Source organism: Geotrypetes seraphini, chromosome 6 (genome assembly GCF_902459505.1).
Source record: "Geotrypetes seraphini chromosome 6, aGeoSer1.1, whole genome shotgun sequence".
NCBI lineage: Eukaryota > Metazoa > Chordata > Amphibia > Gymnophiona > Dermophiidae > Geotrypetes > Geotrypetes seraphini.
The window spans coordinates 9416018-9433280 of NC_047089.1; the positions used below are offsets into that span (position 1 = coordinate 9416018).

The 17263-nt window shown below is 46.8% G+C and overlaps 1 protein-coding gene across 2 annotated transcripts in view; it reads left to right on the top strand.

Annotated features, from left to right (window-relative positions):
* The window catches only part of POLD3 (DNA polymerase delta 3, accessory subunit), a 63823-nt gene that overhangs the window by 11887 nt on the left and 34673 nt on the right, over positions 1 to 17263 (top strand). For both annotated transcript variants that reach the window (XM_033949621.1, XM_033949622.1), the window contains exons 4-6: positions 2568 to 2607; positions 3486 to 3618; positions 8340 to 8598. In XM_033949621.1, coding sequence (XP_033805512.1) covers positions 2568 to 2607; positions 3486 to 3618; positions 8340 to 8598 — 432 coding nt within the window. The remainder of the gene's footprint in view (positions 1 to 2567; positions 2608 to 3485; positions 3619 to 8339; positions 8599 to 17263) is intronic.

The following is a 17263-nucleotide window of genomic DNA, read 5'->3' on the forward strand; positions in this document are numbered from 1 at the left end:
GGGGCGCTTCTAAGGCTACTATTGCGCGCTGGATCAAGGAGACGATTGCTTCCGCTTATCTTCTGAAACAGCAGCCTGTTCCGGAGTTTCTCAAGGCTCATTCCACTCGGGGTCAGGCGGCTTCTTGGGCTGAGTCGTCGCTCGTGCCTCCAGTGGATATTTGTAAGGCTGCGGTTTTGGTCCTCCTTGCATTCCTTTGTTCGTCAATTATCGGGTTGATGTGCAGGCGCGTCGGGACGCGGTGTTCGGTGAGCGTGTACTGTATCGGCCCTTCGGGGGTCCCGCCCGTTGAGAGGGACTGCTTTGGTACGTCCCATTCGTAAAGTTAACCTCTACTGGTCTGGAGAGTGCTAAAGAAGGAGAAATTAGGTTCTTACCTGCTAATTTAACTTTCTTTAGCTTCTCCAGACCAGTAGAGGTCCCCCACCCTGTCTGTTGTTGTTAGTTGTTGGGGCTGTTGCGCGGACTACTTGGGTTCTAGCTAGGTACTTGGGACCTGGGTTGGCCACTGTTGGAAACAGGATACTGAGCTTGATGAACCTTCAGTCTGTCCCAGTATGGCAATTCATACATTCTTATGTTAATAATATAAATATTCCTAATAACTAAACACACTTCTACTTGTCATCAAAAGCAAAACAGGTGCATATGTGTGTCATAAACACTAATACAGGGCACTACAACAAGTGCCCAGAGAAGAAGAGCGACCAATAAAATGAAATATGAGGCAGAAAAAGCCTCGGATGCCAATCTCCATCCTACAGAGACAGGTGACAGGCACAGCAGGGTAAAAAGGCTCATGGGCATAAAAACCTCCTTGTATACAAATTAAATTGGTGCTCTGTGCAATGCAAGTAAATCCACTGAAATTTCAAAAATTAACAAATAAAGACTTATATGTATTAGATGGTCAGCGTTTCACATTCATGGCCGCTTCAGGGTGTAAACACACTGCACAGACCTGTATTATCAGAAACGACCTCAACATTGCCATACTGGGACAGACCAAAGGGCCATCAATCCCAGGATTCTGTTTCCAACACTGGCCAATCCTGATCCAAGTACCTGGCAAAATCCCAAACAGTAAAACAGATATTACGCTGCTCATCCTAGAAATAAACTACCATAGTACTGCTACTATTATTTCTATAGTGCTACCAAACATGCAGCACTGTACAGAGTCACAAAGAAGACAGTCCCTGCACCAAAGAGCTTACAATCTAAACAGACAAACAAGATGTCATAGATACAGTTAAGGGGAACGGTTAATCTGCTGGCCTGGCTGGGTTGGAGGGCAGAGGAGAGTACAGGACAATCAAGCCATTGTGACATCACTGATGAGGTTGGCTCTTATTGGTGGAATGAGGCATTATGACATCACAATCTCAGCTCTGCTTCCCAAAGACTGAAACTCTTCATACTACTTTTTTAGTTTTTTTTTTAGTTTTAAGTTTTTTATTGATTTTTTCACATATCAACAAGTGTTATAAATTTTCCATACATTTATCTTAACAATACACTTGATATCTCTATAATGTATTTTATGTAAACCATATTTTATATTATTTTTCTTATGAATTTATATAACATATACATTGTAATGATTTTATCAATTATTATTTAATTATGAACCCTTTTCCCTCCCTTTATCACATTAATTTCTCATAAGACTATCATTCATTCATTATGATATATTTTTATAATGTATAATAAAGAGAATAAATTCTTTACCCCTTCCCTCCCTCCCTTTTTTAACCATTATCTTATTATGGGAAAAAATTAAAATCAGTCATTGCAAAAATCTGTTAATGGTCCCCAAATCTTCTTGAACTTATTCATATATCCATACTACTATGAATTATTACGATGGCACTCCCAGACGTACGCAGCGCTGTACAGAGTTACAAAGAAGACAGCCCCTGCTCGAAAGAGCTTACATTCTAAACAGACAAACAGGATGTCATGGCAGGCATCAGGCATGTGTCTGATTTTCGCATGGACCTTAATCCTTTCTTTGCCAGTCCATCTCTGTAACTTGTCACTCACTGCTTCCTTTCCTCCCCTTAGCCCTGCAAATCCTTTTCCTACCTTTGCACCCTCAGCAACATGTTCTCTCTCTTCCCTGAACTCCATCTGTTTTCTCTTTCTTCCATAGTTCCTTCTTTCTCTACCCTCTCCAGTCTCTACTGCATCTATTTATTCCCCTCTCTCCATCTCCCCACTGCTTCCTTCCCATCGGATACACTAAAGGTTTAGGCACTGCCAAGCACAGCATTGCTCCTACCTCCTCTGTGCCCCCAAACAAGGAACTTGTGGAGCTAGATCAGGTAGAAGCCATGGAGTAGCAGGTGCCTCGTTCATTGAGCAATGTTGGCACTTAGAGGCTGGAGGATTATGTTAGCACTGCAGCAATGCTGCCCTAGTTAGGTAGCCTACCTAGTGCTACAGCTAGTCCTGCTCGCTATTGTACACCTGGATGTGCATGTTTGGCTATGGATAACCATAACCATGTGCTGGTAAACTATTTTATGAAATGTGAGCTTTGAGAATTTGTTTTTCCTTTCCAGTTCCACAAGGTGGCAGTGGTGAAAGAAGAACAGCTGGAAGGTAAATGTTATGCCCAGTGGCGTAGAGAGGCTGAGAGCAGTGTTCCCTCTAAGCTGCGCTGGCGCACAAAATATTGCCTCGCAGCGCACAATGTCACGTCACAGCGCACGGCATACGGAGATGGCAGGGCGGCGAGAGGAGAATCGGGCGAGTTGGTGCTGGCGCCCGATATTTTTAGCGCACAGCGAAAAAAATTTTGCTCACACCACCCGCCCGCTTAGAGGGAGCACTGGCTGAGAGGCGCCCCCCACTTCAACACGCTCCTTCCTTGCCCCCTCCTGCCACTCCGTTTCCCTTCCCCCGTACCTATGTGGCATTCTTGGCGCAAGCAGCAACCCCGAAGCTGCTGTCGCACCAGTGTTGGCTCTTCCTCTGACGTCACTTCTCGGACTCGTGCCTAGGAAGTGATGTTGGAGAAAGAGCCGATGCTGGTGCAACAGCAGCTTAGGGGTTGCTGCTCGTGTTAGGAATGTCACATAGGTACAGGGAAGCGGCGTGCAAGTGCAATGGTGGAGAGGAGGACAGGTGCCTGTATCCTCACCAAGATGGTGCCCAGGGTGGACTGCCCTCCCCCATTACTACGCCACTGATGATGCCATTTTGTATGTGATGCTTCTCGCCTCCGGAGAGTCCAAATCACTCTGTATAGAGCAATTAGATTTGTAGTTCTTTAAAGGTATGAGGAGATATTTATTCTAAGTTAAAATAAGTCAGTGTTAAATTACAACCGAGTATGTTGTTGTGAAGAGTCTGCAGCTGTGAAAGGAATAGATCTGGACAGGACTGAAAAGAAAACCCGGCTTTGCCACCAACACACTGCAACTGATGTTGCCCATTTGGGATCTGTATTTACCCAGCATTCTCCTATCAATCAACAGCACTGAAATCCAGACTAGCACTGACAGCCAGCGTGCACGTGTACAGCATACAGAAAGCTGTGCTGAAGGACAGTGGACCTCTTTATAACACAGACTATGACATCATCAAGAGCAACCTTCAGAACTGCAACAAGTGAGTACGTGACCCTTGAGGTTTAAATTGTACTCATATAAAGAGGCGAAATCATACACAGCTCCTACTAGAGAGTTGCGCGGGGACAGAAATCCCACCCGTCCCCGCCAAAGTCCCACCCGTCCCCACCCGTCCCCGTGAGGACTCCCACCCGTCCCCGTGAGGACTCCCACCCGTCCCCGTGAGGACTCCCACCCGTCCCCGCGAGGAATCCCTCCATCCCCGCGAGGAATCCCCTCCGTCCCCGTGAGGAATCCCCTACGTCCCCGTCTGTCCCTATAAACTACAGAAATAGTTATTTCATTTAATTATGCTACTGAATTAAAGGCTCTGGTAGAAACCCATTTAAAAATAAGCAAAAAGACTTTATTAATTTGGAAATATTAATTGGGAAGAATACATACTTTGTAAACGGGTTTCTACCAGAGCCTCTAATGTTTATAAATTTTTATCAACACAACTAATATACTACTTTATCCTTAAGCAAAAAAAAAAAATAATAATAATTTTTTTCCTACCTTTGTTGCCTGGTTTCTGCTTTCCTCATGTTCTCATTTAATTCCTTCCATCCACTGTCTCTGTTCTTTCTGCGTCTTCCATTTGCTCTGTTACTGTGCCTCTCCCTTTCTCCCCCCTCCCAAATTGGTCTGGCACCCATCTTTTTCCCTCTGCTCCCCCCATAGTCTGGCACCTCTGTCTTCTTCCCTGCCAGCGTCTTCTTCCCATTCCCTCTTCCCCATTTCCTTTCAGTGTCCTTCTCCCCCACCATCTTTCCCATGTCCTGTCAGGCAGCATCCTTCTCCCCTCTCTGCCTTCCCCATGTCCTTTCAGCGGCCTTCTCCCCCCTCTGTCTTCCCCATGTCCTTTCAGCGTCCTTCTCCCCCCTCTGTCTTCCCCATGTCCTTTCAGCGGCCTTCTCCACCCCTGTTTTCCCCATGTCCTTTCAGTGGCATTCTCCACCCCTTTGTCTTCCCCAGTGCTTTCAGGATCCTTCCCCCCCCCTTCCTCCCGTTTACCCCATGTCCTTTCAGCGTTCTTTTCCACCCCTTTGTCTTCCCCAGTACTTTCAGCGTCCTTCTCCCCCCTTAAGCGTCTTTTCTTCTCCACTCCACCTTTCCTCCCTCCCTGCCTCCACCTTTGTGGCGCTTTTGCACCCGACCGACAACAGAACAGGCCCGGTCGGACAAATCTCCCTGTCCTGTAGCCGCGAATCTAAATTACCTTCTTACAGCAGCTGAAGTAGTGAAGCTGCTGTAAGAGGTAATTTAGATTCGCGGCTACAGGGCAGGGAGATTTGTCGGCCGGGCCTGTTGTCGGTCGATCGGGGGACCTGACCGGCTGTGCACATTCTCCGGGGCGGACCGCCCCCCTCCCCCCTCTTTCGTACGCCATTGCCTTCTTCCTACCTGCCCTGCCGCACACAGCCGACTGGAAGTCTTCCTGATGTCAGCGCTGACGTCGGAGGAAGGGAGGGCTTTGCTTAAGCCCTCCCTCCGACGTCAGCGCTGACATCGGGAAGATTTCCGTTCGGATGTGTGCTGCGACAGGGCAGGTAAGGAGAAGGAGACTACCCTCGCGGCTCGACCAACCCCGCTGCAATCCAACCCCGCAGGAACCCCGCGACCCTCGGAGGCGTCCCCACGGGATCCCCGCGACCCTAGGGGGCGTCCCCACGGGATCCCCGTGACCCAAAGGGGGAACCCGCGGGATCCCCGCGGGTCCCGCGGGATTCCCGTCATCCCCGTTCCCGTGCAGCTCTCTAGCTCCTACCATTAAGTCAGTGTGTTTGAGGTTATTGAAGTTGCTCAAACTCTGACAAAGCAACTTTTGGTGCAACAAAAAAATCTCTCAAAGACAATTAGCCCAGCATTGATTAATAATACACACTGAATATATTAGTAATGGGAGAAAAAGACCTCGGAGACCTGAATGGAATCTAATCTTCAATTTATATACTGGGTCATCTCCCGAAGGAGCTCGACTCAGTTTCCAATTGATTAAATTAGAATCACATAAGAGTAAGCCTATGGAAGAAAGCCTAAGAGTGAAGTAATTATAAGTGCATCATTTCAAAGACAACACTGAAATTAGAATCAAAATATAAAGTTAATTAAAAGACTAAAAAGATTAGGGTATGTGTTGCTACAGTACTTCAGCAGCTAAGCTTTTCAGATATAATGTAAACAGCCAAGTTTTTAGATCTTTCCGGAATTGTAGAAACTGTCCTAGCAGTCTGGTGGAATCAGGAAGCCCATTCCAAATTTCAACCTGTTTGAATGCCATAGATTTGCTAAGCCTCCCAGCACATTTAAGTCCTCTAGAAGAAGGAAATTATAGTTTATATATTGTTGTATTCCTTATATAACAGGATCTAGTAGCATTCCAACATAGAGGGATAGAAGGATCAAATATACCATGAAGGAATTTAAAGATAACACATGTGCACTTGAACTGTATCCTATAACGAACTGGAAGCCAGTGAAGTTTTCTCAGTAATGGGGATACATGATCATACTTCCTCTTTCCAAAGATAAGTTTAGCCGCTGTGTTTTGTATCAACTGCAGCTGGTCTAAACTAACCTGTTTAATACCCAAGTAGACAGAATTGCAATAGTCCAGGCCAAATCTCTATCATTTGTTTTTTAAAAAAAAGGTCTCAACTGTTTTCATCTGCTACAATTTTATATAAGCTTTTTCATTTTTCTAAACTTTCTCAAACAAAATAACTCGGTGAAGGAAACACCATTAAGATGAAAATAGCACATATGGGCGGGACCATTTAAACTAAATAATTTATGGAGCAATTGGTTGAGCAGACTGGATGGACCACTGAGATCTTTATCTGCCGTCATTTACTATGTTATGTTACCCAAAGAGACCTCCATTGTACTCCCATACTTGAGATTCTTCAGGAGACCAGTGTCAAATCGATTATCTTGTAAACTTCACTCATCCAAGATGATGATTTGGTTTCTGTTTTGTCCAAATGAAGAGGAGAAAGGGGAAAAATACTAATATGCTCCTCCCTCCTTATTCGCGGTTTTGACTATTCACGGTTTTGAGCGTGCTGGCTTCTCCCCCCAAATTACATCATCCATGGCCAATTTATACAACTAACCCTCAAATCTAAATTTTTAAGATAAGGAGCACCCTCAGCGTGAGTTTGAAAGCTTTAAAGAGCGACTCAAAGAGCAGCTCTGGTGCTTAGAATAGCAAAGCCAGCAAACACTGAGCAGAGATTGCCACTCACTGCCAGCCGCATACCATCATCTGGGTGCTTCTGTGTGCTTTAAAGTGCAAGTCAAGTGCAAAAGTGTGCAATAAATGAATATATATAAAAGTTCACTGTCCTGCAATGCCCCGAATGCCTAATAGAGAATGAAAAAATTAGTCACTTGTTGATGTGGGTTGATGGGGGCTGGGCACTGTCCAATAACGTCATGGTGACATAGGTGACAGGATGATAGGACCACAGCCTCACTAGATTTGGTAGCTGTTTAGGTCTATTACAAATCTTGGTGTTAAGACGTGATGAGGGGGGCTTAGATACTCATTTTGTATGCTCCTCTACCCAGGAAGAGGAAACGGATTTGTATAAGATGCAATATCATATAGGCTTCAGCCTTAGCAGTGTAGACCACAACAACTGAGCAGACTGGATGAACAGGAGAGAAAACTTTTTCTATGCATTCAAGGGTAAAGCCAAATGTAAATGGTAATAATTTAAAAGGGAGGATAGATTTATGGAAGTGGGGCGCAATAAAAAAAACAAATGGTTCTCTCTGTTTTACGAACGTTGCTGCGTATAGACAATTTAAGAAGGCCATTATAAGCTGGCTAAACTAAACCTTAAATTTATATACCACATCATCTCCACGGATGTTGTGGAGCTCAGCACGGTTTACAAGAACTTAAAATATAGGAAGAGAAGGAAAAAAAAGGTTTATATGAACTTATATATAGAAGAGAAGAGTAAGGGGGGATAGAATTACATTTTAGTGAAAAGCCAGGCTTTCAGTTGCTTGCGGAATAATTGGAGGGAGCTCAGGTTCCGCAGCGGGGTAGTAAGGTCGTTCCAAAGACCTGTGATTCTGAAGAGAAGGGATTTTCCCAGTTTGCCTGCATAGCGAATACCGTGTAGAGAGTGTGGCTGTTTGTTCTAGCATCTAGTTAGCATAGCGTCCTGTAGATCCCAATTGAAGAAAGGAAATTCTGTATTGGGAACAGACAGAGAGTCGTTCATTTCCCCTGTCTTTATGTATTTGTAAGGTTAACTGTGTCTGGTTTTAGTTTAATGACTTTTCATTCTGTGCACCCCTATTGTGATGTGTTTGTAGAACGACTTGACCCGTCCTTTTATCCTAATTAGAACAATATGAATATTATGAATTGCCATAATATAAAATGTTGAATTTATTTGAAACACTTGATGTAACATAAGAAAATGAATAAAGATTTATAAAACCATTAAAAAAAAAAAAAAAGAAAGGTGTCGAGACAAATCTGGCAAAGTAAATGGCAAACGCTTCTATCATTAAATCTAGGATTCAGAAAAAAAGCAAAGTGTTGGATCTTGATTGCATGTACTAGTTGGCACACACGACAGCATTGGCTCTGGATTAACTAGACTCGAGCCTAGTGTATGTTGATTTTTCTCTGATTATCTTGTTTGACAGTATGGAAACAGCATCTTGTTACAAAAGATGCTTTCTCTCGTCTAGGTTCAGTGCTATTCAGTGTCCAGCAGCAGTGCGCAGGCCTCTAGCCCAAGTCTCCCAAGCGCAGCCGCCTTCCCAGGCATCCGGAGACCCACTTGCTGGTGGCATGCTGGCTACAAATGGGCATGGCCCACCACTGGCTGCCAAGGCCACATCCCAGCAGCCTAGAGGAATCCTGGGAATGTTCAATGCCAAGATGGCTTCCAAAGTCCAGGACAGACCCAAGGAATCTAAAGCGGAGCAGCATGAAGTAGCAGCTTCAGTGAGTTAACTAGCTATTCTCTCTCTATCTGCATTAAGTGATAATTCAGTACCTGCCTCAGAGTATGGAGGTGCTAAGGAAAGGAGGGCAGAATGTATAGAGTGGGATTTATTATTATGGCGTTCCAGAGCTTAGGGCTAGATTCACTAACCCCCGATTCCGTGTCCGATCCGTGCCCGATTGCATGCAGGCCGACAAATTCACAAAAGGCCTGCATGCAAATGGGGATGATCATTAATATGCCCCACCGCATGGATCGCTAGAGAGCGATCTCGACGCATACGCAGACCATCTGTAGATGGTCTGCACATGCATCTAAGAGCTGCAACTTTTTTAAAAAACTGTTCATTTTAAACAGCCCAGCAAGCCTGTGGTTTTAAGCCATGGGTTAAAACCACAGGCTCGCAGTGCAGGGAAGGGCAGGAGATCAGGGTTGAGACGGGGCAGAGAAGCAGAGCGGCAGAAGGCAGGGCAGTCGGAAAGAACCTCAGCGACTGGTCTTCAGCAGTTGCTTACTTTGGATCGGCCAGCCCAGTTGGTGTTCCTTTTTTTATTTTAGTGAATCGCTTCCTTCCTTCCTTCCTTCTTTCTTTGCATGCCAATTCCCCTCATTTGCATGCACAGATCGGGATGGGATCACTATACAGTTTAGTGAATCGGGTGGGAGGGAAATCAGCTCGCAAATTGATTGGTACACGATTGGTTTGCTTTGTGAATCTAGCCCATAGTGTTTAGTGAGATAACTGGATAGGAGGGCTCTTAACACAGTTAAATCTCACCGTCTGGCCCAAATTGGATATTCAGTAATATCCAGACAGTGCATTGCAGTTAGTGCATGGTAACTTGCTGTCACTATTGCAGAAAGTATGGATACAATTATCACCTCCTAAGTGTATCTTTATCTCTCCAGTAACGGTACAGAAACATGTTGGGAACCCTCCCAATAGGCTTCACATTTATCACACAGTAATTTGGGCAGTTACTGTATGATAAAAGTGGGCTATAACATTCTTATTAAATAAGTGCAAAACTTTACATACATAAAAGACCAAGGGGGGGGAACTCTTTTACTAAACTAATGGAACGTATCATTTCGTTTAGACATCTCATCTCCCTCATACTAGAATGTTTCTGTGCAAACTGAAGGAAAGGTTGCCAAAAGGGCATCTAGCTTGGATCCTTTTCCCCTGGCAGATGTAGCAGCTTTTATATACTGTAGCAAACAAGCCAGATGGGGGCAGAACCGAGCTACAAGGGGAATTCAATAATTTATCTACCCAAGTATGAAAGAAAGTAGCAAGCGTGTTGAAACAAGTCTGTGCGTATTGTGTCATGTCATCAAGGTTACTCATGCACAGTTTTGGCTGAATGTGAGTCTAACATTCCAAGAGACAGGTTATCAGGAGAGTCCTCGTGCGAATCAAGTAAGAAATTGCTAGATTTGGAGCACCATTCAGTGTTTAAAATTTCTCACAAAAGAAGGGGAAAAAGCCATAGGAGATCCATTAATGCAGTGTTTTTCAACCTTTTTTGGGCAAAGGCACACTTGTTTCATGAAAAAAATCACGAGGCACACCACCATTAGAAAAAGTTAAAAAATTTAACTGTGCCTATATTGACTATATATAAATATACTAGTCTTATAGCCCGTTACATTAACGGGTGCTAGAATATATGTGTGTGTGTGTCTGTCTTTATTTATTTTTCTCTCTCCTTAGTCGCTTTCTGTGTTTTTTTTTTGGGGGGGGGAGGTTTCCTTGGCTGTCCACAACCACCCCTTGCCTGCTCCCCATCCATTATCCCTTCCTTTTACCTCCCCTGTGTCCTCCACCACTCCATCACTGCTCACCTTATCCAGCAGCAGCCCCTTTGTTTTACATCCCCCCTGTCCATCATCACCTTACATTAACGGGTGCTAGAATAGATTAGTCTTATCCAGTATGGCTATTCTTCTTATGTCTTACCCCCTCTATTCAGGCTCCCATTTCCCCTTTTACCCTCCCTATTTCCACCTTTTTTCACCAACTTAAAAATCTGTCCCCTTTCTCTGTCCTTCACCTCCATAGAACTCCCTCTTCATTCCCCCTTCACTTATTCTTCCAGCTCCTGTCTTCAGCCCCTTTCTCTCACATGCCCCCTTTTGTAGCCCCCCTTCTCCCATCTCATCCTTTTTTCATCCCCAGCTCCCTTCTCTCACATATTCCTTTATAGCCCCCAAACCCAACCCCCTTCTCATACCTACTCTTCCAGCCCTCGGCTGTAGCACCGGCTTCTCCACCCGGACCCTGAGCACGCGCCGCGCTCCGCCCCTTAGCTACCCGGAAGTACCGGGCTTCACTCGCCTGCTCCCAGTGGGCCAAGAGAGAGGGGGGAGTGGCTGCCGTGGTGATCTGGCCGACTCCCTGGTGACAGGAGCCGCGGCGGCACCTTTAAAGTGAAAAAATAACTGTGGCAAGGGAGCCGGCCAATTGGCAGTTCAAGTTGGAGCTTTGGTCTGGCCTGCTCCCTGCCCGCCTTGCCATATTGTATTTTTTTATTTGAAAGACGCGGCGGTGGCTCCTCTCATGATCCCCACCTGCGTCGGAAGTCTGACCCAGGCGGGGATCGTGAGAGGAGCCACCGCCGCTTCTTTCAACTAAAAAATACAATACGGCAGGGAGCAGGCCAGACTGAAGCTCCAACTTGAACTGCCAGTTGGTCGGCTCCCTTGCCACAGTTATTTTTTCACTTTAAAGGTGCCGCCGCGGCTCCTGTCACCAGGGAGTCGGCCAGATCACCACGGCAGCCACTCCCCCCTCTCTCTTGGCCCACTGGGAGCAGGCGAGTTCAGCCGAGTAGAGGAAGCATTGATTGAGTTTTTCCCTATGTGGAGAAACCGCCGTGACAGGAGAGCAGGGAGTGAGTTTTTCCTATGCGGTTGTTTGGGGGGGGGGGGGTTGTGAACAGGAAGTCGAGCAGAGGCGGGAGTGAGCTGTTCAGCTTCCCCTATCTGGGCAAACCGCTCTGGCGAAAATGGAGTGAAGTGCCGCGTGGGGCCGTAGTAAGCGCGGGGCATGCTGCAGTCTTGGCGGCCACGGACATACGGATCACGGAAGCACGCTGATAAGACTGCGCATGCGCCGCCTACGGTTTTATTATATAGATAGGAATCAAATAAACACAAAGAAAGTATTTTATAATGCTGCCACCGCCACTGGGGAATAGGCTGCCACTGCCGCCATCGGGAACAGGCCGGCACCGAGTTCTCCCTGCTTCTCTTCCCCGCAGGGCCGACCAACTCTCGCCACCCGTCGTCAATTCTAACGTCGGAGAGGATGTTCTAGGCCAGCCAGGCAGCGATTGGCTGGCCCAGAACGTCCTCTCCGACGTCAGAATTGACGCGAGTGGCGAGAGTTGGCCGGCCCCACAGGGAAAAGCAGGGAGAACTTGGCGCCGGCCTGTTCCCGATGGCGGCGGTGGCACTCAAGTGGCTAAAGAGCCGCAGTTTGCCGGCCTAGGGACAACACTGGAGGGTAGCCAGCTGTGCACCCCCTTGGGACGTAAACCCGGGGTGGGGCAGACCGCCCCCCCCACCCTGGTATGCCACTATCTGTACCTCACTCCCTCCCTATGACCAAAAATTCTCCTTTCTTCTATTCCCCGTGTACACAACCATCTCTTTCCCTCCCTTCCTCTCTCCAAAGTCCATGCCTTCTGTGTCCAAACACTCATTCCCTCCCCCACCTCAGCATCTCTTTCCCTCCCTTCCTCTCTCCCAAGTCCATTTCTTCTGTGTCCAAAAACGCATTCCCTCCCCCACCTCAGCATCTCTTTCCCTCCCTTCCTCTCTCCCAAGTCCATTTCTTCTGTGTCCAAAAACGCATTCCCTCCCCCACCTCAGCATCTCTTTCCCTCCCTTCCTCTCTCCCAAGTCCATTTCTTCTGTGTCCAAAAACCCATTCCCTCCCCCACCTCAGCATCGCTTTCCCTCCCTTCCTCTCTCCCAAGTCCATTTCTTCTGTGTCCAAAAACGCATTCCCTCCCCCACCTCAGCATCTCTTTCCCTCCCTTCCTCTCTCCCAAGTCCATGCCTTCTGTGTCCAAAAACCCATTCCCTCCCCCACCTCAGCATCTCTTTCCCTCCCTTCCTCTCTCCCAAGTCCATTTCTTCTATGTCCAAAAACGCATTCCCTCCCCCACCTCAGCATCTCTTTCCCTCCCTCTCTCCCAAGTTCATGCCTTCTGTGTCCAAAAACCCATTCCCTCCCCCACCTCAGCATCTCTTTCCCTCCCTTCCTCTCTCCCAAGTCCATTTCTTCTGTGTCCAAAAACGCATTCCCTCCCCCACCTCAGCATCTCTTTCCCTCCCTTCCTCTCTCCCAAGTTCATGCCTTGTGTCCAAAACGCACTCCCTCCCCCCTTTTGTGTTCCGTGTCTGCCTCCCAGCCCCTCTTTGCAACTTTCTCTGCAAAACGAAGCTCAAGCCGCGAGGCTTGTCTTCTGCTTCCTGCCTGCCCTGCCGCGCACAAATAGCCGAACAGAAGTATTCTCCGACGTCAGCGCTGACGTCGGAGGGCAGGCTTTGCTTAAGCCCTCCCTCCGACGTCAGCGCTGACATCGGGGAACGCTTGCGATCGGCTATATGTGAGCGGCAGGGCAGGCAGGAACAGAAGACGAGCCTCGCGGCTGGAGATGTATTGAACTCCGCGGGTCCCCCGTCCAGCTCTCTCCTGTCCACGTGGGGCGGACCGCCCCTCTCCCTAGACTGGTGGTACTGCCCTGATGGCGGCCCTGACCGTACGGCACACCAGGCAACATCTCGCGGCACACTAGTGTGCCGCGGAACAGCGGTTGAAAAACACTGCATTAATGCATGGCTGCGGTTTATGGTGAGTCTGCCCCATCATCCTTCAAAGCAAAATTTTGGAGCAAGCGGTTTAAATGGGGTAGAGAGTCCATTGAAGATGACCCTCACGCTGGATGGCCTGTGAAAGCAACTTCCACAGAAATGTGTGAGAAAGTCAAGGATTTAATTTTGTCAGACAGATGAAATTAAGGTTTCCCAAATAGCTGAAGAAATAGGAATCTTGGCAGGCACAGTTTTGAAAATAATTAATGAAATGTTAGGCATGTCCAAGGTTAGTGTAAGATAAGTTCCAAGAATGTCAACCCTATAGCAGAAGGCCATAAGGTTCCAGTGCTGTCAGGAGAACTTGGAAATACTCCGTGAAGACCAAGTGAATTTTTTTCATCGTTTGGTGACTGGAGATGAGATGTGGGTCTATCACAGAAATTCTGAGTCCAAAATGGAGTCAATGCAGTGGAAGCCCAAGTCATCCCCCACCCCAATAATGTTCAAGATAGAAAAATCTGCAGTCAAAGTCATGGCAGTTGTCTTCTGGGATGATGAAAGACTTTTGCTTCTGGAGTTCATGACACAGAAGACAACCATAACCGGGCAGAGATACACCAACACGATGATCACTTTACGGGAGTCAATCAAGGAGAAAAGACAAGGAAAACTCACAGCAGGCTAGTGCGCATGTCACCACAATCACAGGCTGCCATCTGAGAATGAACCATCCACCCTACGGTCCTGACCTGGCTCCCTCGGATTATTTCCTGTACCGAGTTTTGAAGAAATCTCAAGTGATGAAGACATCAAGGAAGCTGTGACGTCCTGGTTTGAAGGTCAAACAGAAGAATTCTTTTCAAAGGGGTTAAAGTTATTGCAGAAAAAGTAGTTGAATTGTATGGAGCTATCAGGGGACTATATTTAAAAATAAAATAAAAACTTTTTAAAACTCCTTTTCTTTCTTACTGCGGCAGATAAATTATTGAGCGTCCCTTGTAGTAAGGTTACAGGCAAAGGAGAAAGAAGCATATTCTTGAGAACAGGACAAATGATCTGCAGAAGCTTTGCAGACAGGACCAATCTGGAGAATATTCAGGCAGGTGTTCAGATTTCTATAACCAAAATTTTAGAAGCCTAAAAAGTATGTATCCAGATTGGGGCTGTATCAATTCCAATCAGGTTAAAGCTCAATGGATATTATATGTATTTGCCTGAATATTCAGTACAGCTCTAAATTAAAGAAGCTTACAGAGATGTGTACATTGATGGGGACACATACCTCTTGGAGCTTCAACGTTTGCTATGTACTTTCTGTAAAAAGTTAGAATTTTGCATATTTTGTGGTAACTGATGGCAAAGTACACACCACATCAGATCCTGATTTCTTTTTTTTTTTTTTTTATATATTATTTTTTATTTTCAAATTTTACATAAAGTGTACAATATAATAAAATACAATTGATAAATATACAATATCACTTTTATATCTAATACATTATATTCTAAGTATATTTATCCCAGGACAAGCAGGCAGCATATTCTTGACTGATGGGTGACGGCACCGACGGAGCCCCGGTACGGACAATTTTAGAGTGATTGCACTATAAGAACTTTTTAGAAAGTTCTAGCTCGGCCGCACCGCGCACGCGCGAGTGCCTTCCCGCCCGACAGAGGCGCGCGGTCCCTCAGTTTCTTAGTTTCCGCGGAGCTAAGAAGACGCGTTTTCAACGGCTGTTGAAATTTTCTCCTAACTTGCCTTCCCGCTCGCGTAAACGTTTTGGCTTAAATTGCCTTTTTTCTTTCTTTCCATTTGTAAAAAAAAAAAAAAAAAAAAACTTTCATTTTTATTCTTCAGTTTTCGGTTTTCCCCGGCGGGGCCTTCTGCCACCATCGAAGCCTCGGCCTTCGATTTGGCGGAAGCCGTTTTTACTTTCATGCCCCCTCAACCGGGTTTTAAAAAGTGCCAGCGGTGTGCTAGGCCTATATCTCTCACGGACCCACACAACTGGTGTTTACAGTGTTTGGGTCCTGAGCATCAGGCCTCTTCTTGCACCCGCTGTGCTACTTTAAAAAAACGGACATTGAAAAATCGCCAAATTCAGCAGCGATTGTTATTCGGTGCCGAGATGTCCGACCCCGTTCCTTCGACTCCGGCTTCGGCACCGATTCAGTCGGCACCCTCGTCTTCGACGCCGCGTGATTCCACACCGGCATCTCAACAGTCAGGTAAGCCGGCTAAGAAGCCTTCCCCGCTGGAACGTCTTCCGGCCTCGAGTGCAGTGAGTCCAATCCTGCCGCCTGTAAGACGCCAGCGGAAGCGCTCCGCCCCTATAGAGGTGAGTCCCTCGACATCGGGCTCCTCATCTCCGGGGCGTCGAGCGGCACCGCAGGTACCGCAGAAGAAAAAAGCGGTACCGGTGCCATCCCTCGATGACCGCATTACGGCCATCCTTCAGGTGCAGCTTAAGGAGCAATTAGAACGACTCCTTCCTGCTATCATGACACCGAACCTTCCGGTGCCAGTCCGCACCGAGCCACCGGTACCGGTTGTGGATCAACCCGTATCGATACCGATTGTGGAACCCGTGTTACCCGCTTCCACTGTCTCGGTACCGCTTCACCTAACCTCATCGGTATCGATGCCAGTCCTTGCACCGGAGCCGAGAGCTCACCATCAATCGGTGCAGACTTCGGCACCGGTGCGACCGATAACTTCTCCTGACTCGGTATCGATGAGGTCGGGTAAGTCGGTGCGCAAAACCCGACACATGCAAACGTCGACACCTGAGTCTCGGGACCATTCTTCCCATGTCAGGGACCCTGATCTGTGGGGAGACTCAGAGGAACCCTTTCTTTCTGAAGGCGAATGTTCCTCAGAGGAGGAGGATTCGGCTGTCCCTGACCCATCCTCCAAACAGGCCACTTCCTCTTTCTCTAGTTTTTTGAAAGAGATGTGTGAGTCCTTGTCCATTCCTTTGGAGGCTGAATCCAAAAAGTCTAAAGCTTTTTTGGATGCCCTTGATTTTGATCAGCCTCCAAAGGAATTTTTGAAACTTCCCCTTCATGACATCTTGAGGGAAACTTTCTATAAGAATTTAGAGACTCCTTTAACTGTCCCAGGGGCCCCACGTAAACTGGATTCTCTATATAAGGTAATTCCCATTCCTGGGTTCGACAAACCTCAACTTCCACATGAATCCTTATTTGTCGAATCCACCCTTAAAAAGACTTCAGGAGCCAGTGTATATGCATCTGTCCCTCCTGGCAGAGAAGGAAGGGCCATGGATAAATTTGGTAAGAGGCTCTACCAAAATGCTATGTTAGCAAATAGGGCTAGTAATTATGCTTTTCATTTTTCTTTTTATTTAAAGCATCTCCTTACCACCATGGCTTCTTTCGAAAAATATCTTCCTTCACGAAAGCATCCCGCTTTTCACACATGCTTGTCGTCTCTTCTACAATTACGTAAGTTTATGGTTAGATCCATATATGACACCTTTGAACTTACATCCAGAGCGACAGCAATGTCAGTAGCTATGCGTCGTTTGGCCTGGCTTCGGGTATCCGAGCTTGATGTTAACCATCAAGATCGGTTAGCCAATGCCCCATGCCTAGGGGATGAGCTCTTTGGGGATTCCATGGACTCAACCACACAAAAGCTCTCTGCTCATGAGACGCGCTGGGATACCCTGCTCAAGAATAAAAAGAAGCCTCCTCCGCCAAGACCATACAGGCAGCAATCGGCCTATCAACGCCGCTTCACAGCTCGTCCATTGACTACCACTGCTCAGCAACCTAGGCGTCAGAGGCAACAACAACGTCAGCCTCCCA